Below are 23,968 nucleotides of genomic sequence, written 5' to 3'. Positions count from 1 at the left end.
TCGAAAAATTATAAATTGGTGATAAATAAAAATAATTTAAAAAATAATTTTTTTAACGATCATAATGCAACCTAAAAATAGAGGGTTGAGTTGGGTTGTGAAAATTTTTGGGTTGGGTTGGTTACCAATCTAACTAACCAGAATTTTGGGTTGGGTCAAAAAAAATCTCTCAACCCAACCCAACTTGGACCATGTACGCTCCTAGTATTTCGTTGTGTCGTTTAAAGATATTTTCGAACACGCAAGTCCATGACAGTGTTGATGAAGTTTATGTTTTATGGAAGTTTCAAATGATTATTTTCACTCTTTAGACTATCAGAAATCTAAGGTCGTTACAAAAACCATATATGATATTTTTGTAAAAGAGTATTTGTGTTTTCCTTTAGCCGATGCAATTTAGATTGCATGTTTAGAATCATTCAAGCTTGATGTGATCACTCTTGCCTATGGAAATATTCAAATCTTAATCGGATGTTTTTGTCTTGAAATGTTTGATCAACAAGATAATTCGAATATTACTCCTCTTGTAGCAATTCCTCGTTTCTTTGACTACTTTCCCTATATCCCATGCGACATGGTCACGTTAACTACTCTTCGCTTCTTAAAAGTAGAGATTATTTCCACAGACCAACATAAGTCTTCGGCTTTTCGTGCATCCCATGTGACCCTCAAAATCGTTTTCAATTCTTTTATGTTTTTCTTAGTCATCTTGTCCTCGATATCGTTTTTATTTTTATTTGGATGTAGCATTAGTTTTTTTATAAAATTTTAAATATTAATATAATTTTTTATATAATTTAAAAAAAGAAAAAGAACACCTTGCCACAAAAGAAACAACAAAATCCAACAGTCCTAACAAACTCCCTTCCGCGAATAAACACTAAAACAATTTTCAAATTCCCCCAAATTTTTCAAACGCTTTCCACTCAAAAACTGTAGAACACACCTACTCCAATGGCGGCGATTATGGATCCGACGGACACCATAACGCCTGTCGCCGCCGAATTTTCAGGTGTCGGAGCCGGCGTCGTCTCGTTCTTCACTGGCGCTTCTCCCGGCGACAATTTAGGTGAGGCAGCCGGCGTAACCGCTGCATTAAAACAACAATCGAAACAGAACAAACGCTCAGGAATTTTATCACAAACATTCCAAAATCCAGATCGAAATCAACAGAGTAAGACTAATCGAAAATCGTTTCAGAGAAGAAACAGTACCAGGAGAGCCAATAGGAGAAGTCGACACTGGAAATCAAAAGGAAACAGCGATTTCACAAAAACAGATCAGTTAGGTTTTCTAGGGTTTTACTGAATCGGAAATTAAGAGAGCGATTTTGGAGAAATTAGGCTTACATTTACAGTCAGAAAGAGCAGGATCGGATATGTCGCAAGCGGCAGGGAGAGAAAGAGCCTTGGTGACATTGAGGACGATACCGAATGAAGCGCTGTTCTTGAAGGTATGGCAGAGGCAATCGGCGTTAGCCTTGGCGACGATTTTAAGGCCGACACAGCAGGCTTTAGCGGGAGTGGTGGTGGTGCTGTCTTTGGAGACGAAGGGGAGGCAGTCGGCCAAGGTGATGATGAGTTTGGAACAGTCCCTCTCCGGCACTAGGGCGCCGTATGCGGTGGAGTAATTCACGACCAGAGAGAAAAGAGCGAAAAGAGAGATAGAAAGCTTGGCGGTGGCCATTTCTAGGGAAGAAAAAGAGATGGAAAGTGGAGAAAAAAGTACCTGAGAACTGGACAGTGTGGCTTGAGGTTGGAGAAGACCATTTATATAAGGATTTTTTTTTTTTTTTAATTTCAATAAATACTCTTACCATAATACCCCTTATATATTAATTTTTTTTTTTTTTTGTTTAAAAAATACTATTTTTTTTAAGTTTTTGCTAATTACGTTTAAAAAATATAAAATTTAAATATAGTATTATCACGTTTAATATTTAAATAAAAATAAAATTTTAAAAAAATTCGTTAATTCTAAAGTTATTTTTTTAATTTTTTTAAAAAAATTTAAAATATTTTTTTTTTTAAAGTTGAAATTATTTTTAAACAATTTTTTTTTTAAAGTTTAAAAGTATTATACCGACATGTTTTTTTTTATTAATTTAGTCTATTAAAAAAAATTAAATTATCAATTTTAATTTTATAAAATTTTAAAATATTAATTTAATTTTTTAAGAAATTATAAAATTCACAACTACTCACAAAAATTTGAATTTATATTTAATATATTAATTCATTTTTATTTATTTTTTTTTTTTTTACTAAAAAAATTTATACAGAAATTTATCACACAAATTAAAAAAATAAATTTATTAAACGAGTTCAAAAATTAAATTTATAATTTAATCAATTAATAAATTATATATATATATATATATATATATATAGGTTTTTGTCCTTTTTCTATTTATTCAACTATCAAAATTAATTTTATAATAAATATCTAGGCATACATCCTTCGACACTAAGTTTCAATTCCCACGTAAAATGAGATTTAAATTTGTTTTTTTTTAATTATTCTTATCCATTTTTAAATTTAAAAAAAAAACCAAATATATTTGTAAATTTTTTAATTATTTTCACGAGTATTCTTTAATTATAAACTCACGACCATTCCCTAAATTAGCTGATGTGGGACTTTCATCATCCAACACTATAAAGATAATTTCGAAGAAATAATAAAATATGGGTCAAAATTTTCGTGGGAAACCTACCGAAGTCAGGATGGGAAGAGGAAAAAAAATCCTACGATAGATAGTGTGATTTTAAGTGTAGTTCTAAAATCGGTAAAATATAATAATGCAACTTTTGAAATAATAGACATATTTTATAACCCGAAAAAAAAAATCAAGATATATTTTTATAATTTCACATGTAAAAATATTATTGTAATATTTAACTAAAGTAATTTTTAAAAATTCAAATTTTAATACGACAAACTAGCCATAAATAACTTATTTACTATAATAAATAAATAAATAAATAAGGTCGGAAATGAAAATGAAAAAACTCTTCTTGTTCATTCTTCGGTTCTCTACTTCGGTCGAGGCAGATCTCCGAAGAACCTCATTCTCACAGATTAAATATATATATATCTTCATTTACTATTTATCGCGTTACATTTAAATTCAAACAATATTGTAAAATAAAATTATTAATTATCAAATTCTAAATGGAGCTCGAATTTCTCGTAAGACTTGTATGTGAATGTAATGACGAGCACGGTCGAAAGTCAATAGTCAACTACAAAATCAAATGAGAATGGGAGTTTAGTTAGGAAGGTAAGGCTGGCAGCTTACTCGACAAACAAGTTTGAAACGCTTAATATAAAACTCTTTATTTCTTTTATATGAATAATAATAATAAATAAATAAATAAATAAATAAACAAACAAACAAAATGTATGAATTTAATATTTGTTTTATTTCCAAATTTTGATTCTTTATCAATTTAATATGTCTTATATCACACAAAATTATAAGCAATTTCCTTTTTTATTTAATAGGCAGTAAAAATTAACCAATAAAATATATATTAGTACTCAAAATTCTAAATAATATTATCGAAAATAAATAAATAAATAAATAAATAACATATACCAAAATTGTTCTGTAAAAGATTCCTTACCAAAGGTACCCAATATTTGTTCATTTTCCTTTCAGACAATGATTTTTTTGGCACATTACATTTTTTTTTCTTCTTTTTAGTCAACCTTTACAAAATAAATAAATAAATAAATAGTGAATTCATCCGTAACTTTTGAGATAATAATTGATATATCTTATTTAGTGATCAGAGAAATTTCTAAAATAAAAAATTAATCGTGGGTCAGATTTGTCCCAAAATCTTGCTCGGGATAATATATTGAATAAACTGAATTAATAAAATACTTTTGAACTTTTCACCTTGTCCCAACTTAATTTTTTTTAAAAAAAATTAAAATACTTTTTATTTTTATAGTTCTGAATTATTAAAAATATTAGTGAACTTTTCAAAATAAGGTTGAGATTTTATCTTGTATAATTAATTATTCAATTTGATGATCTTACTAATTGTTTTTTACAACTATTATTATTAATTTTTTTTTTATAATTTAATACCCTAAAAATATTTATAATATACTCATTGATGAATAGAAATGATTCACAAACACAATTATTTGATTTTCGGACATCTTAAATAAAATTTCAAACCTTTTCTGAATAAGTTGTGGAAATTCAGATATTATCTAGAATGAATAAGTAACATGAACGAGTATAAAAATATACTTAGTATGTAGCTCACTCATAGATTTATCGACATTGATATCGTATATCTAATATACCTTTAATAGTGATAACCTAGACTCTTAATCACAGGTTATTCATTTGAAAATATTAGGATAAGACTAGTCAACTCTTCTAAGTTATACAACACTACAAAGTTCTACAACTTGAGTTCATGATAGGATTTTCAATTTGGATATCTCATCTAGCTTCTTCGAGTCATCTCAACAATTGAGTTCACATCATCTAGCTCTTTAGAGCTTAGCTAAATCACTTAGCTATACTTTTTACTATTTCCTTTGGACGTTCCAAGTCTAAAACATATATACCCTCTATCACATCAAAAGAATTTACAACTAGAAATTAGTTAACGACTCTAACGATCTTCATATAGTCATAGCTCTGTGGTAAAGTGACTCTACTATTTATCAACTATCTCAATCTTATGTAAAAATCTAATTATCGCCGTTGAATCTACACAAAATGAAAATGAAGAAGCGTCTTGTTTCTAGTCGTATCTCCTCCTTTTTCAAATTTTGGATATTACAATTTTAGTTCCAATACAAACCTTAAAAAGAACATACAAAAAGAAATGTGAGGAAACTATAAACTACAAATGAAGATAAAGTTGTCTAAAATTAATAATATCTAGCCACAATTGCAAGTGATTCAACATCTGCCCTTCATTTTATCATTTCAGACACAACTAAACTGGGATCAAATACCATGACAGAATCAAAGGACTAAAAAACCTGCTAATTTTACAAGATCACTGCCTTACAATCATCTATATCATCTACACTAGAATTCTAACTCAGATACTCGTTCCAAGATTCTACAATGTAAATGAACAAGAGTTCAGAGACCTGACCTTAAAAGCTTTATCATTCTTCTTCATCAGCTTCAGCAGCAGCTATCTCCGAATCCAACTTGTTTAATAATTGCTCGCTCACATGTTTGCCCACGGATATCATGTCAAGGATTACGCTTGGATCGACCCCAGCACCCCCTCGTTTGGTCAACCCACAGACATGACAGTGCCTGTTGACAGATATGGAGATTGCAGAGCTCATTTGAGATTCCTCTTCCAAAGTAGCATCCACAATGTAGTGCCTACCCACCTTTGTCAACGTAACTATGACCGGAACCCCAGACGTGTCGAACTGTAGAAATTCTTCGTCGCTTACGTCAACTTCGGGTTGTTCATTGGCCGATGCTTCTGCAGAAACATTGACTTTTGGTATGCCTGTATTGCTCAAAGCAGCCTTGCGAAGAGGATGAGGGTTTATTAGTTTCAGCTTTAACTACCAGCAAGATATTCTTGAGAGCAATGTGATTATTAAAAGATCTACTAAAATATGAAGGGTTCAAATCTTCCGGTAGAGTCCTATATAAGAGGAAATTATTGTAGATCTCGAAACCGAAAGAGATAAATATAGGCTCAAGGGACTTCAGTTGCAAAATGTGACTTGCTCAATCAGAAATAGTGACTGATATAAGCAGACCATACACGGGCATGATACTGATGTTTGTTGTTCATTGTTTTGGTCAAACTAGCAAAGCTTATATGATCATGCAGCCTAGTATAAACAATAAGTACAAAACCTGGTTATTTAAGTAAACAAATGAGACATAGAAGATTAGACAAAAATTCAAGAAAATGTACCTTAATCGCAGCACCAAGGGCATCTAGAAGATTTCCGTCTGAGCTTACAACAAGGCCCTCAATATAAAGATCCCAGCAAAGCTTCCCTTCCACAACTATCAGAGACGAAAGGTCAATCCCAGCCCCTGAAGCAACAAAAGCACGATGGTTAATCAAAGGCAAAAGTTACTGATCAAAACAAGGGAAGTGAATACTATCAATCTACTTTTCTAGTCATGAGTCAAACCTGCACCACTTTTTCCCCCTAAGAGGCATCGCTCAAGGGAAACCGAGAGTTCTGTTGCCAACTCTTCACCACCCCTACCCTATATTTAGTGAAAAACCAAATTATTACAAGCAAAGCAAAGGCACATATGGAAAAGAAACTACACAAGTGGATGTGATGCACATGGATACCAGCAGTTCGTGTTTAACAATTTCTATAGTAAATTACAAACGTTTATAATAGCTTTTCTGTTAGATTATTGTTTTAGCACTTAAACATTGATTTAACACCTATTGTATCCCCAACTCTTTTCCATTATTTAATTTGTTCATTCATCTTTGATTAAATGTTAGAACTATGCACTTATACTACCTTTGCTAATACGTTTCCCTTAAAAGAAAGAAATTGGTTCATAACTTAAAATGAACGAGTAGTGGGTTAAAAGACTCTAGTAAAAGGCTTTTGATGACTATAGTTAGTTATTTTTGGAGAGGATTGGTGGGTGGGTGTTAAGCCTCTTTGTGATCTATTTATTCATATTTATTATTTTTCTGACAAGAGGTTACACTCAGTGGCCTCTATCTTGTCGATCTCTAATTCGTCCTCTTCACTGTCACTGGGTTTTCTCTTCTCACTAATCACAAGTCTTTGGAGGTAGTGGGATTTTTTACACTATTCTCCTATCATAGGGTTTGGGCTCTTAATATGTCTAAAGACTTAATGTATTAGTCTTTTCCCATCACTCTTTGTTCCTCTTCGTCCAATCAGGGGCCTCCTTTTTCCCTTTCCAGAAAGGTGATAATCTCTAAAAAGTGAAGTTCTTTACTTGGCAAGTTTTACATGGTAGAATGAATTCCCAGAATTACATGTTGACACCTCCTTAATTCCCAGAATGAATTCCTAGAAGAGTGAAAATTTTCCTTAATGTTGAGTCAATAATGGTGTGTCCATCGTCAACAAGACGAGGATCTTATTCATCATTTGTGAGGTTTTTAGCTTGCTAACTCCCTATGGAGCTGGTTTTTTAGGGCTGTTACATGAGTAATAGGGACTATCACTCTATGTTAAGGGTGATTATGATGAAATCTCACTTCAAAAATAAAGGAAAAGTTCTGGGGCAGGCTTGTTCATTTGCTATTCAATGGGGAGTCTTGCGGCAGGCTTGTTTGTCACTATTTTCAAAAGCACAAGAGGTTTGTCGAGGAGGTGTCAAAAGTTATGAGATTTAATGCATCGTTATAGATATCTTTGAATCATTCTTTTCGCAGTTATCAGCTTGGGTTATTCTTTGGGATTGGAGTCTGTTCCTATAATTCATTGAGGACTCCTTCAATGGGGTTATTTTCTTGTATGATTTCTGTGCGCATGAATCATTAAAGTTTGGAGGAATGATCATACCTGGTTAATCATAATCTAAGAATGAAAACCATACTATCATTGAAAATAAGGCTAAGATCCTTCATGTGCCTCTTATTTAATCCAATTGATCAAAATCCTACTACTTTCAAAATTTAATCAAGAATAGACAGCAAATTAATCAATGGAAATCTAAATGGAAATCAAGCCCATAGTCAGGAAATCTAAATATCAAGACCTTCATACAAATTATAGCTTCTGATGCTCAACATTCCATTTTTCACTAATGCATAACCTCTTTTTCTCCAACGAAACACCATTTTGCATGGAACAAACAATTTACTGTCATTTCTACACACATGAATGAACAAATGTGTAAAAATAAGCAAGTTTCACACCTCAAACGTTGGCTCTGCAGTCGGGCTGCAATCAACAAATATGGAAACCTTCCCTTTATCAGGCTGCATTGCATTGGGCCTTCCAAGTTCAGCCTGCACTTAAAACATATCTAAGCAGTAATCACCATAACCAATCCAAGTTTACAGTTTCAAAAACGAAAAACAGAGCGGTTGCAGTGTTTTGGATAGAAACTGGTGAAGAGTACAATTGAAAGAGAAAGAAGCTCAACGCATTTATACCTTGACAGTAGCAATAACCTCGGTACCACCCATTCTGACCCTTGCTGAACCATTCGCCTAAACATAAGTGAATTGAGAAATAAAACCACATAAAGAGCAAGAACAGAACAAGCAAATAAGGCATAAATATACTACTCTGTTTTGATTATACCTGAGAGATCACATCCGTTTCTACGGAAATGGGTCGATAAGTTAGTCTCCTTCGACCATCGGTACGAAGATCCTGAGCAATACCACCTTCTATGAAAAGCTTTTCTCCAACCGAAAGCCCCTTCATTCCTACTTCTGGTGAACCACACAAAACGAGCTGGAAATTAAACCCAGAAGACGAAGGTTTCGACAAAGTTGAGTTAGAACATTGGGGTTTTAGCATAAACTAGAGATTAAAGAAGAAGAGAAGATAGATGTTACTGACATCGAGGGACGGCGGCGCTGCTCGTGCTTTGTCGGCGACAAGGCCTTCGGTGTTCGCCGAGCCGGTGTGTGGACCTCGGCAAAAGAACACAGGGGCTGCGATCCGCAGGCCAGCAATTGCAGGGTGATAGGAAGAGAGAGAAAGAAAGAGTGACCGGGGCACAGCTCCGGCGGAGAGGGCGCGCGCGGTAGATATGGCGAAGAAGGAAGAGTGGAGTGGCTACCAGCAAAAAATGGGTTTAGGGTTTTTCATTTATTTTTAATTTGTTTATTTCTTTTTTAAATACTGTAATGTAAAAAATAAAAATACAAAATTAAAGTAATTTTTTAAATAAATAAGAAATTAAAATAATATTTAAAATAAATTACAAAAGTATATTAGTGGGCAAACTATTGATAATAATAGGATTATTGTCTAATTATCAATGTATCAATTTATTAACATATTTTCAATTTCAAAATAACATTAATTAATCAATTTTAAATAATAAAGCTATTCATTAATATTCGCTTTTTCTATTAGTCAATTTATATAGTCTATAATAATTTTTTTTTAAAAGTATTTTTTTTTTTATAATTAGTGAAATAACTATCGAATAAAAATATAAATCGTAAAATATTGCATATGATATCAAACAAAAGCTTAGTAGTTATAAAGGTGGTTGTTTTCTCGTTACACGATGAGCCCGAAGTACATCAAGTTAGAAGCTGCTTAGTTTAGGTCTAGATCTTGAATATCTTTAGCCCATTGTTACTGTCGCTTACGATGAGCTCGTCTTTTATTAATGCTAGCAACGGTTAGTCTTTTGGTATTTGGAACGATATTAGTTGCATCTACGATAAAAACTCAATAATAAAAAAAAAATCAAGATAAAGTCAGAGTCTATACTTATTGGAGTGTAGTGTACCTCTTGAATTTGTTGGATGGATAGTCGAGCCTAAGTGGTTTCTCGTCATCTATCTTATGTTTCTTGGCCTCTTGACCTAGTATTATTTTTTGTTTTTTTTTTTTTAATGTAATCGATTTGAACTTTTAGGTTCATCGGCGATGTGCTCATGTACTTTTGAGCTCGAGTAATGAGTTTCACATTTTAAAAATAGTTGAATAAATCTTTGATCTCTAAGTTCATCGACTATAAGGAGCAGTGTGACTCTATCATTATAACGTTCAACTGATAAACCTTCATTATTGAATCAAGTTACATATTCTCATAGGGTCTCTTTGGATACGTGTTTAATGGAAAGCAGGACTTCATTTATTTTTTGAAACTAGATTTTTAATGTTTCATTATTGTATTTTAAGTTTTAAAACTTTTTATTTATTTTTATGTTACATTTATACGGTGGATAATTATGGTATAAAGTATGAAGGTCGAAGGTTTCATTTTGAAGCTAGTATATTGTTTTTGTAAGGGAGACTTGGAAATGCAGTAGAAAGAGCAATTTCACTCCCCTTTGGTCAATAACTAAGTTTCTTTGCAATTTTATATAGTTTATATTACATGTTTGAAATCATTCCAGCTTATTTGTTTATGAAGTGGTTTGAATTTTAAACAAATGTTCTTGATTTGAGATATTTGATCAGCAAGATAATCCAAATTTTATTTTCCTTAAATAATTTCTTATTACGTGTAGTCAGAGTGTGTCAGCAAGAAGGTTGAACCCTGAAGGGGGTGGACATGAGTCGGTATGTCAGCAAGGACGTTGGACCCTGAAAGTGGATGAATTAGAGGGTCCCACATCGATTGGAGAAGGGAACGGGTGCCAGCAAGGACACTAGGCCTCAAAAGGGAGTGGTTTGTGAGATCTCACATCGGTTAGGGAGGAGAACGAAGCATTTTCTATAAGGGTGTGAAAACATATCCTTAACAAACGCATCTTAAAAACAACGAGAGAAAGTCGAAGTATAAATATTCTCTTTAGGAAAGAAGAAGATGTTGGGCATTAACTTTTTCCAAAAGGATCTCTCTTTCATAGAAGAAGTTGGGAGTGAATCATGAGGCTGAAAGAGGGCTAACAGGAGAGCGATTGTCCACGTGGTTGGTGACCAAGTGGAGTAGCGGATGAAGAACTCGTTTCTCATTGGTCCGAAATCTATCCAACACCCTCCCACAGATTTCCCCTCCAGATTCTCATCAACACACATGGCTCCATTTAAACCCACAATTCAATTCACAATATCATAAAACAAAGCTCACTACATACCTGAAACTTCCACATCTCAGAAGAAGCCATGGCTGCAACTTCTGGTGCTCTGCTTAATGGGTTGGGCTCACCCTTCCTCCATGGAGGTAGCAGAACCCAAACCTTGCTGGCCGGTGCCAGAGGCGGTGTCAATGTTGTCAGCTCCCGCAAGCTTGTCATCGTCGCTGCTGCTCAGCCCAAGAAGTCTTGGATCCCTGCTGTTAAGGGTGGCGGCAACTTCATCGACCCGGAATGGCTCGATGGCTCGTATGTCTCTCTTTACTGCTTTTGTTGTAAAATTTTCGGTCACTGTTTAGAACCTGCTGATGGAAGAGGCAATTTATCACACTTTCTGAGCAATTAGTGTTTAGAATCAAGAAGAGACGGTTCATCGAACACTTTCTAGGCAATTGCTGTTTTCAATAGGCATTTTATCACACACTTTCTAACCGATATAGATATTGTTAGGAATCACGATTCTATACAATGGTATCATATTGTCCACTTTCAGTATGAGCTCTTTTGGACTTCCCCAAATGACCTCGTACCAATGGAGATGTATTCTTTCCTTATGAACTCATGATCATTCCCTAAATTAGCCAACGTGGGACTCTCTCCCAACAATTCTCAACGACCCTCCCCTCAACAAAGTACACTATAGAGCCTTCTTTGAGACCTATGGAGCCCTTAAATAGCCTCTCCTTAATCGAGGCTCGACTCCTTCTTTGGAGTCCTTGAACAAAGTACACCCTTTGTTCAACATTTGAGTCACTTTTGACTACAGCTTCAAGGCTCACAACTTTTCTGTTCGACATTTGAGGATTCTATTGAAATGGTTAAATTAAGGGCATGACTCTTATGTCAATGTTATGAATCTCAACTCACCGCAATGGTATGATATTGTTCACTATGAGTATAAGCTCTCATAACTTTGCTTTGTACGGGACTCGTACCAATAGAGATGTATTCCTTATTTATAAACTCAAGATCATTCTTAACTATTCTCAACAATTACTCTAGAGAAAACATGGAAGAGGCATTTCATCAAACAGTTTCTAGGCCAATTCAAAACTCTGAAAGAGACATTTCATCAAACAGTTCATAAGCAATTACCTGTTTGGTTTCTACAGACTACCAGGCGACTACGGCTTCGACCCACTGGGGTTGGGGAAGGATCCAGCATTTCTGAAATGGTACAGAGAAGCAGAGCTAATCCACGGGCGGTGGGCAATGGCAGCAGTGGTCGGAATCTTCATCGGCCAGGCCTGGAGCGGGATTCCATGGTTCGAAGCCGGAGCCGATCCGTCCGCAATCGCTCCATTCTCCTTCGGATCCCTGCTCGGAACCCAGCTTCTGCTAATGGGATGGGTCGAGAGCAAACGATGGGTAGATTTCTTCAACCCGGAGTCTCAATCCGTCGAATGGGCAACGCCATGGTCGAGGACCGCAGAGAACTTCGCAAACGCAACGGGAGAACAGGGGTACCCAGGAGGGAAATTCTTCGATCCATTGGGATTTGCGGGAACTCTTAAGGATGGAGTTTATATTCCAGACACGGAGAAATTGGAGAGATTGAAGTTGGCGGAGATCAAGCATGCTAGAATCGCCATGTTAGCTATGCTCATCTTCTACTTCGAAGCTGGACAGGGGAAGACGCCATTGGGGGCTCTTGGATTGTAGAAAATAATTCGTTGATGTGAAGGAAAAATTGTTCATATTTTCACTAAAAAAGTCTTTGGGATTGAACATGTTTTGATGAATTTGAGATAGATTTTGAAGGGGTTTTTGAATTAACAACATCATCTATCAATTTATTAGCATTTGACTTCAACTTTTGAGTTAATCCATGATTTGATATGATATCGGAATGTTGTCTACTTCTCAAGCCATCACATATAGCTCGTGCATCCATCTACACGCACACACACGCATCAACTGTCTAGCCTCCCGCTCGCTTGGCCTCGTGACACCCAACTCTTTCACGTTCTATGTCATAGTCTGGTAGTCTGTTGTCATGGCTAAAATGTTTCAAAAATACTATAGATGGATGCGACTAATTGTTAATTTTTCCTACCCTGAGTTATATGTTATCAACGTAGTTCTTGTCCGACATCTAATAATTATATGTCACCCCGTTATCCGAGATTCTGATATTCACTCACTTTCCTTAAAGTAATATCGACTCTCGATCCTTTATACTCGAAATTTTGATATCCAAATCTCTTCCTTTAATCACAATGCTAGTTGGTTTAGTTGGTGAAGACACGAATCATGTGGATAATATTTTGACATTCCTATACTGTATTAAAGCTGAACTCGAACCATTACAATATTTGTAATGAATAATTGTATGTAACACTAATGTAAATAAAGTCATTTCAGACTAGTCTAGACAGCTTGAGTCTTTCTCGGTTTTGTTAATTGTAATGGGTCCTAAATTTTGAGAATCCCTCACAAATCCGTAACGATAGAAATAAGTACTCCTCCATTCTCGGGAGCCGCCGTCATCTTTCTAGAGATATTGCTATCGCTTTTCATAGATGTAACAACTTAACGCTCATTGGTGCTATTGCTTTCACCATGGTCGCTACTTTTGTTGTCCATTTCAATATCAAGAGAGAATGTTGTGTTTAGAGATGTCTGCGGGGCATGGACGCGACTTTCCCATTCCTGTTTCCGTCTCTAAATAAAAAGGGAAAACACTGAATACTCCATTTTGAGTATTTTTTTGTAACGACTTTCTTGTACGTAAATTGGATAGTCATTCTTGATCTAGGCTCACCGCGAGCAAATATTGTTCTCTTTGTACTTTCCTTTTCGGACTTATAAATGGTGTTCTCCTCCCCAACCAATGTGGGACATCATAATCTAACCCCCTTTGAGCCTAGTGACACAATCGCACTTTTAAAGGCAGCGGACTAGCGATTGTGCGGCACTCACTTTCCAACGACAAGTGAGCTAAGCCAATTTGTACTTGCGTCCCCTACGGCAAAGCGACGTATGATCAAGCCTCTAGCCTCGGTTTTAAAAGAAGGTTTTGGAAAACGAGGGTAGAGAGAGATTTTAGAAAGAGAGATTTTTGAAAGAGACTTATATAAGCAAGCAAGAGAGAGATAACAACGGCTTAGCATATATAACCTTGGGTAGGGAGAAGTTGACAACTAGTCATATCCCCCTATAGTACATTTTGAGGCATTTCATGTCTGGCAGGCCTAGACATGATATTTTTGAGGCGTCATACGCCCTAGAACTACAAAAGTAAAAACACTAGAATGAAAATACATGACAAGGGTTTGGCTTGCCATAGGCATGCGGCCATGGGCAACACGCCCTGGACGAGCATGACCGTGACACCTAGCATACTCGCTGACACTCTTTCCTTCCTCCAATCGATGTGGGACCGCCTCCAAATCCACCTCTCTTCGGAGAACAGCGAGAAAGCTGACACATTGTCTGGTGTCTGGCTCTGATACCATTTGTAACGACCCTCTTTCCTTCCTCCAATCGACGTGAGATCGCCTCCAAATCCACCTCCCTTTGGAGAACAGCGAGAAAGCTAGCACATCGTTCGGTGTCTAGCTCTGATATCATTTGTAACGACTCAGACCCACCGATAGCAGATAGTGTCATCTTTGGGCTTTCCATTTCATGCTTCCCCTCAAGGCTTTAAAACATGTCGGCTAGGGGAAGGTTTCCACACCCTTATAAATGGTGGTTTGTTCTCCTCCCAACCAATGTGGAACATCGCACAAATGGTATCAGAGTCAGACACCGAAGCTAAAACGGACAATATCTGCTAACAGTGAGCTTCACTTATTACAAATGGTAACAGAGCCAAACATCGAGGCCAAATGGGACAATATCAACTCGTGATATACTTCCACCTAAAAGGGATTGATATTTTCCCAAATTAAATAATTTAATTTGATTTATTGATTGAGGAAAAGGAGAATAGAGGGAGAAGTCCATAAAAGGGGGGGAAAGAGGACACCTGCGATTTGGAAGATATCCTTTCCTCAAAAGGCCGCCAGTCTCCCTCCTTCCTCCTTTTGTTTGTTATCACTTTCCCTCTATTCTGATTCCCTCCCCACTGACCTAAATCCATTCTCCACGACCTTCACCTCCGTATCCATGGTGGGCGACGGCCACTTTGTTCAGACGCCGCCCAATTCAAAGAAATCCAAGAAGAAGAAGAAGAAGCGAGGCGGCAGCAAGAAGAAGATGACTTCCGAGCAAACTGCGGCGTTTAAGTATGTCACGGAGTGGGTTTATTTGGATCAATCTAATTCTCTTGCCTCCACTGCTGCGGCGTCTGTGGTGGACGATTTTGGAGTTCAGAAAACTCTTGGCAAAGGTGGGGAGAAGGTCGTCTTTGAGTTGCATTCGCATTCCAAATTCAGTGATGGATTTCTTTCCCCTTCGAAGCTGGTGGAGCGAGCTCATGGAAATGGGGTGATTTTTTCTTGTTTTTTCTTCCTGTTTTTCTGCTTTGTTTACTCAACCTCTCGCTATTGAAATCCTTCTTGTCCCTGTCTGTTCTTCTGTTCTTATCCTGTTTCTTATCCTTCTTGTCCCTGGGGTGATTTTTTCTTGTTTTTTCTTCCTGTTTTTCTGCTTTGTTTACTCAACCTCTCGCTATTGAAATCCTTCTTGTCCCTGTCTGTTCTTCTGTTCTTATCCTGTTTCTGATATAGAATTTAGTCTCAAATTTACGTTAAAAAATGGGTGTTAGATGCAGAACAACACTTAACAATCTGTGCTACTTGTGAGATGAAACCTTTGGATTGCCAATATACCCTGTTTCTATTGTTCAGGTTTCTTCAGTAATCTGTGCTGTTTTTTAAAAAAATTGGTATTACATTCAACATACAAGAATTTTTTGTGGTCTAAAACATTTTTGTATAATTTTTTCAAGCATTACATTATTGGCCTTGTATTTTGTAGCCATATCTGTCATGCTTTAGTTAATTAGAAACATGTACCAACAACAGGTGAAAGTTCTTGCTTTGACAGATCATGATACAATGTCTGGTATCCCGGAGGCCATCGAAGCAGCTCGTAGATTCGGTATCAAAATAATTCCGGGTGTCGAAATCAGTACGATATTCTCTTCAGGGTGAGATCTTTGTTTCTTTTTCCCTTTTTGATGTTAAAATTCTGGAATTTGTATGCTATTCTAGTACTCCTCTCAAGGTACGTTTTGTTTGTATTAAAACTCTGAGATTTTCATGCTTTTTTAATACTATTTAATGCAACATTGTGTTCAGTTGTTGAAAATTTTGTTGAATTGTGCCATAACATTTGTGTCGAGTTTTCGTTTGAAATAACTTTTGACCTTTTGATACATGGTAACTGATTTGGAGCAGTAACTCAGAATCAGAAGAACCAGTACACATCCTTGCATATTACAGCAGCTGTGGACCAGCAAAGATTGAGAAGTTGGAGAAGTTCTTAGAAAATATAAGAGAGGGGCGGTTTTTGCGTGCAAAGAACATGGTGTCAAAACTGAATGAGCTAAAGCTGCCTCTTAAATGGGATCATGTAGCTAAGATTACTGGTAAAGGAGTTGCTCCTGGGAGACTCCATGTGGCTCGTGCCATGGTTGAAGCAGGCTATGTCGAAAATCTAAAACAGGCATTTTCTCGTTACCTTTTTGATGGTGGACCGGCTTACTCAACGTGAGAATCTGAACTTGCTGTGCTTTCTTTTATCATGGATTGTTGAACAATATTGATGCATCATGGCTAAATAAGGGTGTAATATATCATGCTCCATTTGTTTACCACAACCATCAGCATAGGCTTAATCCCTGCTACTTGAAGGCTATCATTTGAGTCATTATGTTCATAAAATTGAAATAGACGGTTCAAATCGATTTTCGTCCATAATTTTAAACAAGGTCACTAGTAAGTATGGCCACATGGATGTTTAAGTTACATATCTAGTTGATTTTGCTACATGTATATGTCTATTGTTCTTTCTCATTCATACTTAACTTCATGGGATGTGGAATTTCTTCAGCTTCTTTATGTGTAACGGCCCAAGTCCACCGCAGGTAGATATTGTCCTCTTTAGGCTTTCCTTTTTGGGCTTCCCCTTCAAGGTTTTTAAAACGCGTCTGCTAGGGAGAGGTTTCCACACCCTTATAAAGAATGCTTCGTTCTCCTCCCCAACATTCGGGGCTTAGCGTCCTCGCTGGCACTAGTTCCCTTCTCTAGTCTATGTGGGACCCCCAATCCACCCCCTTCGAGACCCAACGCCCTTGCTGGCACACCTTCTCGTGTCTACCCCCTTTGGGGCTCAGCCTCATTGTTGGCACATGGCCCGACATCTAACTTTGATACCATTTGTAATGGCCCATGCCCACCGCTAGCAGATATTGCCCTCTTTGGGTTTTCCCTTTCGGGTTTTTTCTCGAGGTTTTTAAAATGTGTCTGCTAGAGAGAGGTTTCCACACCCTTATAAAGAATGTTTCATTCTCTTCCCCAACCGATGTGGTATCTCACAATATGCATATGCATCTTTATCTGCATATGATTCCCGGAAAGAAGGAATCTAAGTTTACTTAAAATGCCAGGACATGAGGAGAGCTTACTTAATTTTCCTAGTTTAGTTTTGGATGAAACGAATCATATCACTTGTGAGCAGGCTGTGAATCTGTCTCTATGTTTCTGTACTTAACCTATGAGTTTAAGTCGGACTTTCTTTCTTGCTCACTATGAAGGTGGTGGCGGGATATGCATACTCGTTAGCCAAAATGTTTGTTATTTGGATTGGGGAAAAGTACGCCATCTTGCATCTTGCCCGGTTTTTAAACTGTAACAATGAGAATTAAGTTTATTTTTCAGGGGATCAGAGCCTTGTGCAGAGAAAGCAATACAATTGATACACGAAACGGGGGGTGTGGCTGTCCTAGCTCATCCATGGGCCTTGAAGAATCCTGTTGCTATCATTAGAAGATTGAAAGATGCCGGTCTTCACGGGCTGGAGGTTTACCGGAGCGATGGAAAATTAGCAGGTACACAATTCGCTCGGCCATTCCCTTTCCTCCTATTGATTGTCACATGAAATATTATATACTTTCTTGTTATGTTATAAGCATGCTCTTGTTTTTCCAGTATTCTAGAATGGTCTGACAAATTTGAGGCATGTAATGCATAGCTTGTTAAGAATTAAAGGCCCTTAGAGTATCTTCTCATATTGAACACAAGAACATGTTGCCATTTTTCCCGGCCCGTGTATTGTTCTTTTAGCTGTTTGGATCGGTTTTCAAATATCTTGACATAGACAATCGACATTGAATTCATATGTTTGTCGATTGACAGCGTACAGTGACCTAGCAGACATGAATGGGCTTCTAAAACTTGGAGGATCAGATTTTCATGGAAGAGGTGGAAACAGTGAATCTGAAGTTGGAAGTGTAAACCTTCCTGTTCTTGCTATGCACGACTTTCTTAAGGTCGCTCGATCAATTTGGTGCAGTGCCATTCGAGACATTCTCGAGAGTTACGTCGAAGAGCCTTCAAACTCAAATCTAGCAAAAATTACCAGATTTGGAAGGACCCGGGTTTTGAAGGGTGGCTCCCCACCGCCGAGCTGCGTAAATGACATCATCGATCATTGTTTAAATTCGTGGCTGACGAACGAAGAGAAGCAAGATGCCGAGTTTGAAGCTATCAGATTAAAGCTCTCCCATATTTCAATGAAACAACAAGAAGTTAAGGTGCCTTAAGAGTTCATAACACTAACCAGGGTCGATCATGAAATACTCGCTCGTCGTGCTAACATAGTCGACATGTGGATCAGATTCAGTAAGTTTTTTGTACTTTCCATAGTTACTGTTCTTTTGACGGGGAAAGCAGGTTGCAGTAAATGATTCGTTGAGGTACATCGACGAACGAAAAGCTCCGATTATCGTAAGTTATATACTTATTGTTCAAATCAATAAAACTTCATTCAATCTCTTGCAAGTATTTTGTTCATTGTTTATGTATTTAATTGGATCTCCATGCCTACACCAATCTTTTGGCAATGTTGAAAATGAAAAAGGACTTGTTGGAAGAGTTTTTGTGCTTAATTTTTCTTTTAATCTCTCAATAGGTTTGCTATTCTCGGAGTTAAATTAATAGAAATATCATTGAAATTTGCATTCTATCTCGAAATTATCTCTAAATTTCTAAAAGTTGAATCGAAACATTTAATGTTTTATTTAAAAAATACACTTTCAAAAGCGTTTTATTAATATTCTTAAATTTTAAAAAAATTAAAAAATATCTTTAATTTTTTTTTAAAATGTAAAAATATTCCATCATATTTCAAAAATACTATATTTCATGATTATTTTTAAGATATAGTTTTTCGATAAATGTATTTTTAAATTTAAAGATATTTCATCTGAGAAAGGGTATTTTTTAGTTTTTTTTTTTTTTAATTTTAGATAATATTAAAAAATTTGAAATTTTATGATATTTTTATTAATTTAGTTTAAATTTTTTTAAAAACATTTTTAAAAATTTGATTTGTTTTTAAATTTTGGTTGAATTTAAATATGATTTTAAAGAAGGTTTAAAGTCTTAAAATAAATATATAATTGTTTTTAGATATTAAAGTTTTAGTTTGTATAAAAACAAGAAATTAAATCGGACAAAATTTTCGAATCGTCATCCATTGCCGCAAAATCGAACCAGTTCATCGATCGAATCCGCCATGAGTCTGGCACTTCTCCAAGGCTATTCTTCGGCCGAGGAAGAAGCTGAAGACACCTCTGTCTTCAACAACACCTCTTCCGACGATGACGACCAAGATCTTGTCGCAGCCGCCTCTACGGTTACCGTCAATCTTTCAGTACGCGACAGGTCGCTTTTCGAACTTCCGCAGCCCTCCTCTCATCACGGCCTCCCTTCCGCATTCGACGCCTTCTCCGAAGTAAGCTTCTTTTGGTAATCTCTGTGTTCTTTTTTTTCTGCAAGTCTGTTCGGTTTAACGAATTTGGAAACTGTTCTTTTTACTGATTTTGTCATCTTTGGGCTACCGGAGGTTTCAGGACCGCCGGAGTTTCTGAATAATTCGGTTGAGGAGTTTGCTGCGCCGAGAGATGTTGATCAGCTGCGAGGGGGCCGGAGGAATCGTAGGGAGAAGAAAGATTTGCCTACTGGTATGGGCTCAGTTACTTAGTGTTCGTTTATTGTCATGAGTTTGTTAAGTCTGTTAAGAAGTAGAAGGGAAGAAAAAAAAAATTCTGGAAAACTAGGTTTGAATCTTTGATGAACATCAATTTCCTAATAAAGAGAGGAAGAGGAAGAATGGGTTTGTTTGAGAGAACCTTGGCCTCCTATTGTGCTACCTTGAGGGCTCTGCCGTCCTCTCATTAAAACGTTGACCAATAAAACCCTAAAAGTTGGGAGGACTAGAACATATACTTACTCAAGCTCCACCTTATATTTGCTCACTTCTAAATTTCCCTTGCAGTTGGTTAAACACATGATTGGATCAACTAAGGAATCTAAAAATAACATGATTTTAATACTAAATAGCATAAGTTTCACCAGTTAATACCGAGAAACTTTGATGTCACCTTTTTATTTTCTTAACAGAAAACTTAGGCTTTGTTCGATAACCATTTGATTTTTGGAAGCACAACTTTCTTACAATAGTTTTCATCTTTTTTAAGAAAATATTTGAATTCTTAGTCAAATTCCAAAAACAAAACAAATGTTTAAATGCTACTGTTTTTAGTCCAAACTTGGCTTGAATTTCTTAAAGCATTTGTAAAAAGTAGATAACAAACTGAACTTGTTGGTGGAAATAATGTTACTAAACATAATTTTAAAAAACAAAGGTCCAAAAAATCAAATAGTTATTAGATAGAACCTTAGTTACTTGATTTCTGCCAATTAATTACATTTTCTATTGCTAGCCAGTGATGGCTCTGAGTCTTGGGTGTGGCCCCCTGATTCCTTGGGTTCCTTTAGCTTTAGATCTATATTAATTCCACCAAAAGGGTCAAAAAATTTATCTGGGAAATTCTGATAGTGTGCATTGTTACATTAAACAAGGGTCAAGAGAGAAACCCTCCTTTGACATATTTCAAAATCCCATGGTTTCTCTACAATGCATGGCGTGAATGTTTCTCAATAAGTTAAGAGTATTTCATTATCATGTACCTTGGCCATATATCTAAATGTGCTTGGTTTTTATTCATACATGTCCATTTTGTCCACCTGTGTGTGCTTTGGCTTCCTAGCTTGTTCATTGTTGTAATCCAAATAATGATCTAAGAATGTTTTATGATAATAAAAACCCCTGTAGCAATCAATAGAATACAATCTAGTATCCAAGTTTGAAGACAACAATTTTTCTGTAAGAGAATGAACAAAAAGAGGAAAGATATTCATAATATTATATGTGCATTTGTTCAAGGGACAAAAAGCCCTCAAAGGTAGTGGAGATAGAAATTGATGAAATAAAATGTTAGAAAAAATTGACAAGTATGGTGCTAAAAATGCAACAATGTGATCAGAATTGGAAAATTTTCTTGCTCTATGAAGTTTGAAGAGGGAAGTCAGAAAATGGAGATGGATCAAAGGGTCCACTAAAAACTACGGAACCTTATCATTCTTTACTTCGACAGTTGCCTAACTTGCAAGGAAATGTGTTCATTGCATTCAAACTACTACATTGTGAATACTGGAGACTGCAACGAATCAACTTGCTTTGTCAGTGATTGGGCAATGGTGGTTCGCATCATCTTGCTAATTAGTGGTATAGGCAAGTTCATATGGTTGTATAAAAGGATGTACTAAAGTAATTTATGAAATGAGACCGTATATGTGTTTAATCATGTATAGTTTCTTTGACTAGACTGTACATTGCTCTACTTCTATATCTCTCAACTGGTGGAAAAAACCGATGCCGACGGTCATGCTATGAAGTATTCTATTCTCTATGTATAATTATATGTATTTACGTATAAAAATACTTCTATTGAACACCATGCGTGGCTTTTGCCATTAGGTAAGCATTAAGCTTCTCATTTTAGAAGAGTCCATGATCTGAACTTGTTTAATTTAATGCCAAATGGTTTGTTTATGATTTATCAGGATTTTCGTTAACTGTCTGACTGTATAAACAATATTATTGCTGCAATGGTGCTTCCTTATAGTAGTTTGCATTTGGCATATTCCTTTGTTCATGCACGGGCTGTATATCCACTAGCGGCACGAGAGTAGAATCAATTGGCATCTTCCATGAAGGGAATAGGTTAAGTTCAGTGTCACTATTTTCAATGCTGTTCCAATTAGTTTATTTGATTGAATACAGGTGGAAGGAATAAATGGAGTAATCCAAAGAGAGCAACAGTTTATAAAATTATTTGCAATTATGTGGGTCGATGTTTGGCATCAATTAAACTTCTTGATTGTACCTTTTTTATGCATTTTTGCTGTATTCTTTATTGTTTTCAAGGGAAGCAAGGGTAAAATGAAGATTGAACTGTGAACAGGTGCGGTATTGGAGGCAAAAGCTCAATTAGTTGGGATTCATGAGCGAGTGAGGAGTGATGTTGAGAATAATCAACCTTCAAATCCATCCATTTCAAACACAACACAGACAGGCAAGCGCGTGGCGACTGCAACCAATCCAAATGCTGAAGATGCTGCAGAACTGCTAAGGTACATTTATCGCATTTTCAAAATTGTATCCTGGTTGAGTGACATTATTTCATTCCTCATCAATCCGTATGTACACGCATGCATAAAAAGAGAGAGAGACAAGAAAAGAGTCCTGCTAGTGGTTTCCGGGTAGAGAGTGTCAATTTTTAAAAATTTGATATTTCGAATTAAACGTATACTTTTCTTCTCTTCTTTGAAATCCTGACGTAAATCAAAGCTGTTTTGCACTGAACTCAACTGTTCGTAGTAGTATCTATAAGTTTCTCGTGCTGATCTTGCCATTTTTTAACGGTATCGTGTGATTCCTTTTCCAGAATGTGCCTGCATTGTGGCATTCCCAAGACCTTTTCAAATGCACGAGGGATGTTTTGCCCTCTATGTGGTGACCGTCCTCCAGAACCAGAACTAGAACCAGACAGTGAGACGAAAAAGAAGGGCTCGACGGTCAAAGATAAGGAAAAGATAAAGAGAATGAGGGGACAGTCATCTCATGCTACTTGGAAGAGTGAAACCGAGATGCAGCTGAGGCAACAGTTTGATTAGAGTATGTTATATATGTCTTTGAGCTCTTGGAGATTTGTGATAGATATAGTGTAAGCATGATTATTCATACCAATCTGTGATATTATCATGTCTGGTTTATGTAGTTAGTATTAGTGGTACCCAGCAGTTTGTTTTGACAAACCAAAATGTTTCCTTGCTAGTTAGTTCATTCTTGCTTTTGGCTACTCTCTCTCTCTCTCTCACACACACACACACACAATTTCCACTCTATAGTGTAGCTTGACCTTCCAGAATGGCATTGAATTCACAGAATTTTCCCCATCATGTAACTCGACCTTTGGGGACGATGTTGAGTCGAACGCCACTGGCCAAATAGCAAGGTTAGGGATGGTTAGTGCTTTGCCCCAAATTTGGCTTAAGCATGTTAGCATTGGGTTGTTGTGTCTTGTTGAATGTCCATCCAAGTGCCAGGGGTTTCTAACCCCAACTCTTTGGATTCATCTTGGAGTTGTTGTAGGAAGGGCTTTCTATCAGTATGTATCGAGCTTGATATTGTGCTTGCTTCCTTATTTTTGGTCGTTTTTGAGGGATTGGCAAGAAGATTGTATGAGTGGAGGAATTGCTGGAGATTGTTTTAATTCGGTGGATAGTTTAAAAAGGTGTAAAAGTATTTTGAATTTGTATTATTTGGCTACATTATTACGGTCTTATCCAGTACTTTTTTTTTTTTTTTTGACAGGTTATAATCCTCGTCTTTAATGGATTCATTGTTCAGAGATCGTTTGGTTTATCCTTCTAGAAATTCATATTATAGTAGGTGACTCGTTCCCAACAATTTGTCCATTCATCTTTATATTGTGAAATGAAGTGCACTTGAAATGTTTATCTAACTTTTGATCGAAATGATAGCCATTTGCATATACTTTGGATGAAATCTGGGTGTTCTCTCTTTTAGGGAGCTCGTCTGGTTTTGGATAAATAAAAATGCTTCATTTTCATTAAGTAGGCTCTTAAGGGTCAAATTAATTAAACTAATATTATGAATATAAATGCAATTAAGATCAA

The 23,968-nt window shown here is 36.2% G+C and overlaps 5 protein-coding genes across 8 annotated transcripts; 3 read left to right on the top strand and 2 right to left on the bottom strand.

Moving 5' to 3' along the window:
• Positions 1-821: 821 nt before the first annotated feature.
• Positions 822-1,737, bottom strand: LOC111486172 (non-specific lipid-transfer protein-like protein At5g64080). 2 transcript variants are annotated; one of them, XM_023133203.1, is made up of 3 exons: positions 1,350-1,737; positions 1,215-1,241; positions 822-1,090 (listed from the first exon to the last, which is right to left on the bottom strand). In XM_023133203.1, exons 1-3 carry the CDS (start codon positions 1,684-1,686, stop codon positions 927-929), a joined length of 528 nt encoding a protein of 175 aa, XP_022988971.1. In that variant the 5' UTR covers positions 1,687-1,737; the 3' UTR covers positions 822-926. The 2 variants fall into 2 exon arrangements, with proteins under 2 accessions (XP_022988971.1, XP_022988972.1); XM_023133204.1 differs by having other exon boundaries at positions 822-1,087.
• Positions 1,738-4,860: 3,123 nt separating this feature from the next.
• On the bottom strand, positions 4,861-8,778 carry LOC111486098 (exosome complex component RRP42). 2 transcript variants are annotated; one of them, XM_023133109.1, is made up of 7 exons: positions 8,548-8,778; positions 8,284-8,439; positions 8,133-8,189; positions 7,893-7,985; positions 6,160-6,238; positions 5,934-6,058; positions 4,861-5,532 (listed from the first exon to the last, which is right to left on the bottom strand). In XM_023133109.1, the coding sequence occupies exons 2-7, from the start codon at positions 8,407-8,409 to the stop codon at positions 5,152-5,154; spliced, it is 861 nt and encodes a 286-aa protein (XP_022988877.1). In that variant the 5' UTR covers positions 8,410-8,439; positions 8,548-8,778; the 3' UTR covers positions 4,861-5,151. The 2 variants fall into 2 exon arrangements, with proteins under 2 accessions (XP_022988877.1, XP_022988876.1); XM_023133108.1 differs by having other exon boundaries at positions 8,284-8,417; positions 8,548-8,777.
• Positions 8,779-10,695: 1,917 nt separating this feature from the next.
• On the top strand, positions 10,696-12,547 carry LOC111486120 (chlorophyll a-b binding protein CP24 10A, chloroplastic-like). Its single transcript, XM_023133139.1, has 2 exons — positions 10,696-10,997; positions 11,861-12,547. The coding sequence occupies exons 1-2, from the start codon at positions 10,780-10,782 to the stop codon at positions 12,408-12,410; spliced, it is 768 nt and encodes a 255-aa protein (XP_022988907.1). The 5' UTR covers positions 10,696-10,779; the 3' UTR covers positions 12,411-12,547.
• A 2,173-nt stretch (positions 12,548-14,720) lies between these two features.
• Positions 14,721-18,791, top strand: LOC111486022 (5'-3' exoribonuclease). The gene is made up of 5 exons (XM_023133016.1): positions 14,721-15,182; positions 15,722-15,846; positions 16,097-16,408; positions 17,579-17,748; positions 18,056-18,791. Exons 1-5 carry the CDS (start codon positions 14,862-14,864, stop codon positions 18,460-18,462), a joined length of 1,335 nt encoding a protein of 444 aa, XP_022988784.1. The 5' UTR covers positions 14,721-14,861; the 3' UTR covers positions 18,463-18,791.
• Positions 18,792-19,366: 575 nt separating this feature from the next.
• LOC111486129 lies at positions 19,367-23,785 on the top strand. Of its 2 annotated transcripts, XM_023133150.1 has the most exons (5): positions 19,367-19,655; positions 19,767-19,884; positions 22,231-22,399; positions 22,714-22,943; positions 23,643-23,785. In XM_023133150.1, the coding sequence occupies exons 1-4, from the start codon at positions 19,437-19,439 to the stop codon at positions 22,940-22,942; spliced, it is 735 nt and encodes a 244-aa protein (XP_022988918.1). In that variant the 5' UTR covers positions 19,367-19,436; the 3' UTR covers position 22,943; positions 23,643-23,785. The 2 variants fall into 2 exon arrangements, with proteins under 2 accessions (XP_022988918.1, XP_022988917.1); XM_023133149.1 differs by lacking the exon at positions 23,643-23,785 and having other exon boundaries at positions 22,714-23,125.
• Positions 23,786-23,968: the final 183 nt, after the last annotated feature.

The sequence above is a fragment of the Cucurbita maxima genome, unplaced genomic scaffold, assembly GCF_002738345.1.
Source record: "Cucurbita maxima cultivar Rimu unplaced genomic scaffold, Cmax_1.0 Cma_Scf00011, whole genome shotgun sequence".
NCBI lineage: Eukaryota > Viridiplantae > Streptophyta > Magnoliopsida > Cucurbitales > Cucurbitaceae > Cucurbita > Cucurbita maxima.
This window is presented reverse-complemented; position numbering and strand designations above follow the sequence as displayed.

Coding starts and splice junctions, on each gene's coding strand:
- LOC111486172 (XM_023133203.1), bottom strand. CDS start 1,686: ATGGCCACCGCCAAGCTTTCTATCTCTCTTTTCGCTCTTTTCTCTCTG. Junction 1,242..1,349: donor TGCTCTTTCTGACTGTAAAT/GTAAGCCTAATT, acceptor TTTGATTTCCAG/TGTCGACTTCTCCTATTGGC. Junction 1,091..1,214: donor TTCTCCTATTGGCTCTCCTG/GTACTGTTTCTT, acceptor GTTTTAATGCAG/CGGTTACGCCGGCTGCCTCA.
- LOC111486098 (XM_023133109.1), bottom strand. CDS start 8,409: ATGAAGGGGCTTTCGGTTGGAGAAAAGCTTTTCATAGAAGGTGGTATT. Junction 6,239..7,892: donor CTGCAGAGCCAACGTTTGAG/GTGTGAAACTTG, acceptor CACTAAATATAG/GGTAGGGGTGGTGAAGAGTT. Junction 6,059..6,159: donor AGGGGGAAAAAGTGGTGCAG/GTTTGACTCATG, acceptor TTGTTGCTTCAG/GGGCTGGGATTGACCTTTCG.
- LOC111486120 (XM_023133139.1), top strand. CDS start 10,780: ATGGCTGCAACTTCTGGTGCTCTGCTTAATGGGTTGGGCTCACCCTTC. Junction 10,998..11,860: donor CCGGAATGGCTCGATGGCTC/GTATGTCTCTCT, acceptor TGGTTTCTACAG/ACTACCAGGCGACTACGGCT.
- LOC111486022 (XM_023133016.1), top strand. CDS start 14,862: ATGGTGGGCGACGGCCACTTTGTTCAGACGCCGCCCAATTCAAAGAAA. Junction 16,409..17,578: donor GGTGGACCGGCTTACTCAAC/GTGAGAATCTGA, acceptor TTTATTTTTCAG/GGGATCAGAGCCTTGTGCAG. Junction 17,749..18,055: donor GAGCGATGGAAAATTAGCAG/GTACACAATTCG, acceptor GTCGATTGACAG/CGTACAGTGACCTAGCAGAC.
- LOC111486129 (XM_023133150.1), top strand. CDS start 19,437: ATGAGTCTGGCACTTCTCCAAGGCTATTCTTCGGCCGAGGAAGAAGCT. Junction 19,656..19,766: donor CATTCGACGCCTTCTCCGAA/GTAAGCTTCTTT, acceptor GGGCTACCGGAG/GTTTCAGGACCGCCGGAGTT. Junction 19,885..22,230: donor GAAGAAAGATTTGCCTACTG/GTATGGGCTCAG, acceptor AACTGTGAACAG/GTGCGGTATTGGAGGCAAAA.